Source organism: Culex pipiens, chromosome 1 (assembly GCF_016801865.2).
Source record: "Culex pipiens pallens isolate TS chromosome 1, TS_CPP_V2, whole genome shotgun sequence".
NCBI lineage: Eukaryota > Metazoa > Arthropoda > Insecta > Diptera > Culicidae > Culex > Culex pipiens.
In genome coordinates this window covers 7,028,551-7,030,957 of record NC_068937.1, presented here as the reverse complement: position 1 = coordinate 7,030,957, position 2,407 = coordinate 7,028,551, and the positions used below count along the sequence as shown (strand labels likewise).

At 38.4% G+C, this 2,407-nt stretch overlaps 1 protein-coding gene across 1 annotated transcript; it reads right to left on the bottom strand.

Moving 5' to 3' along the window:
* Positions 1-702: 702 nt before the first annotated feature.
* On the bottom strand, positions 703-2,135 carry LOC120429965 (uncharacterized). Its single transcript, XM_039595060.2, has 2 exons — positions 1,404-2,135; positions 703-1,337 (listed from the first exon to the last, which is right to left on the bottom strand). Exons 1-2 carry the CDS (start codon positions 1,857-1,859, stop codon positions 1,167-1,169), a joined length of 627 nt encoding a protein of 208 aa, XP_039450994.2. The 5' UTR covers positions 1,860-2,135; the 3' UTR covers positions 703-1,166.
* Between the last annotated feature and the right edge of the window lie 272 nt (positions 2,136-2,407).

Below are 2,407 nucleotides of genomic sequence, written 5' to 3'. Positions count from 1 at the left end.
AATAATGACTTTTTTTAAAGAGTTTTATATTAGAAAACATTCTTTAGATAAAAATGCCTTTTATTTGAATTTCTGGAAAAGTCGGGAAAAAGTCGGGAATTTGAAAATGGGATTTGAGTGGTCACCCTGTTTAAGGGGCAATGCTGGTCCCTGATCATCAGGGCCTCGCCTCGAAACGTCATACAGGAACAAAAGCTGCGTACCGAAGAGCAGGGGTGGCCGCGTTGACGTTTTGGAATTTTGACAGTTTGGAACGTGTGAATTACCCTAATATCGCACATCGTAAATACAGTTTCAGGGTAATATGTCAATAATTGTCAATGTGCCTATTTATGGAAATTACTTTTAAAACGTGTGTTTTCTCGAGTTTAACATGATTGAATATTGTTTTTCGACAAATAATGAGAAGCTGAAGTCAGGCATACATTATCAACAGTCGGAGTCATAGTGAGATTATTTTTAATGTAGCTTTTTATCAATTTGGTATTGGAGTTGTTGTTGGAAGATATTTGAAACAAACTTAGACGAACCAATACTTTTTAGAGGCTTTATTTTTTGGTACATCAGTTTCTTTGATACATTTTTGTGTTGCGATTTCTTACATATTCTTGCAATATTTACTTAACCAAACTGTCAATAGAGAATTTGCAGCAAAGCTAAAAGATATGATTTTAGAAAAAATATGTTTTTTCCTTCCTAATCAACATTTTTATAAAACTTATGCCGGATTCGGATGAGAAAAATTATTTCCAACAATTTGGTGTATAACTTTCCAATGTTTGTTTGATTTTTCTATGAGAAAACTGTAAATTTAGAAAAAGATAGTAATTTGGACTATTTGGCAAGAAAGTCTGTCAAAAATCAATACAAATTGTTGAATATACGTTAACACATCTGTTATCAACTATATAACTGGTTATTTCTTTGATATATACAGGGAAACTCATTTTTTCGTGTTCTAAAACATGTTTTTTAAAGAAAAAGGTCACAAATTTTTGCGCGCCCAAAAAAATGATGTTCATTATTTTAAAGCAAAAATTTTTTCTCGTCTTTTACAACCAGTTTCATTAAGATTGATGCAGGGAATCATGAGAAATAAGCGATTTTGTTCTTTAATCGGCAGAAAGGCATACGATTTTAGGCAAGTAACCTCATTTTGGCGCCACCTACATTTGAAACGCAGTCGCGCTGCAAAACCTCAATTCATTGAGTTGTACAAGTTCGGACGACATCTGATAATTCATTCTCGTATATCTGCGTTGAGTGATTTTTGATGGTATCATAACAAAATTAATCTTTCTCATCTTTGATATTTGATGTCCCCAGCATACCGGATCCTAAAATGGTAAAGAACAAATATTAGTTAAGGTATAATGTAACTTTATGTTAATTTTTACGCTTACCACTAGCGCTTCAGGATTGATTTCTCGGTTGATTTTTTGTATTTTGCGTGCCTTGTCCGGCGGTCTTATGCTCTTCCAACGGACCCTTGCCTCTCCCGGTAGACACAGCACTTCACAAGGGTGATTTTTACCCGGCTCTTGCTCGGTGGTCGGCCGATTCTCCCGATTTGCAAGCGTAACCTTGCCTGAACCGGTTGATGCAGCCCTGTACCAGGTTGTTCTTGACCTGGCTCGCCCATTGTTTGTTACAAATTTCAGCTCCCGCAGTGGGACCATACCCGGGACCATAGTTGGAACGTTCTCTAACTCCTCCAGCGGAACCTGGCCTTGTCCGGTGGATGCAGCTCTGCACAAAGATGTTCTTGACCTGGCTCGTTCGACGATTGGTACAAATTCCATCTTCCGCAGCGGGGATCTAACGAGTCCGATGGGCTGGTGCTGGTGGAAGCTTTCCATCCGCGTAGCCGACGTTGCCCTCAGCAGCGGTCGCAAGCACTGACCGTAGTAGTTTTTAAATATGTTACACTTTTACCGATGCAGCGAAATTTTAGCAGGCGGGACCGGCGGGACACACTCCGGAATAATACAACGCCTTTTACACTCAGGACCAGCAACTTAAACTCAAATTACTTTTTGATTAAAGAAAAATGTGTTTTCTTTTCACATTGTTTATAAACAAACGCCGCCATATTGCCAATGATGTTCGGTAGCGCCTACCAGTCAGGCGCCGGGGCCCTGCTGATCATGAATCCGAGGCCCATTTTTTATACCTCGTGACGGTTGGGCGGTACGACCCCTATCATTTTTTTTAAGGGACATATTTTGAATGATTTCTAGCTCAAAACTGTAAAGAGATAAATATTTGGTGTCAAAGAGGCTTTTATGTAAAATTGGACACCCAATTTGATAGCATATTGAAAATTTCGAAAAAAAACGTATTGTTCGTAAAAAAGTAAAAAAAAAATGGTTGCAAAACCACTGCCACTTTCCTTTACTCAACTGTC

Coding starts and splice junctions, on each gene's coding strand:
- LOC120429965 (XM_039595060.2), bottom strand. CDS start 1,859: ATGGAAAGCTTCCACCAGCACCAGCCCATCGGACTCGTTAGATCCCCG. Junction 1,338..1,403: donor TCAATCCTGAAGCGCTAGTG/GTAAGCGTAAAA, acceptor TTACCATTTTAG/GATCCGGTATGCTGGGGACA.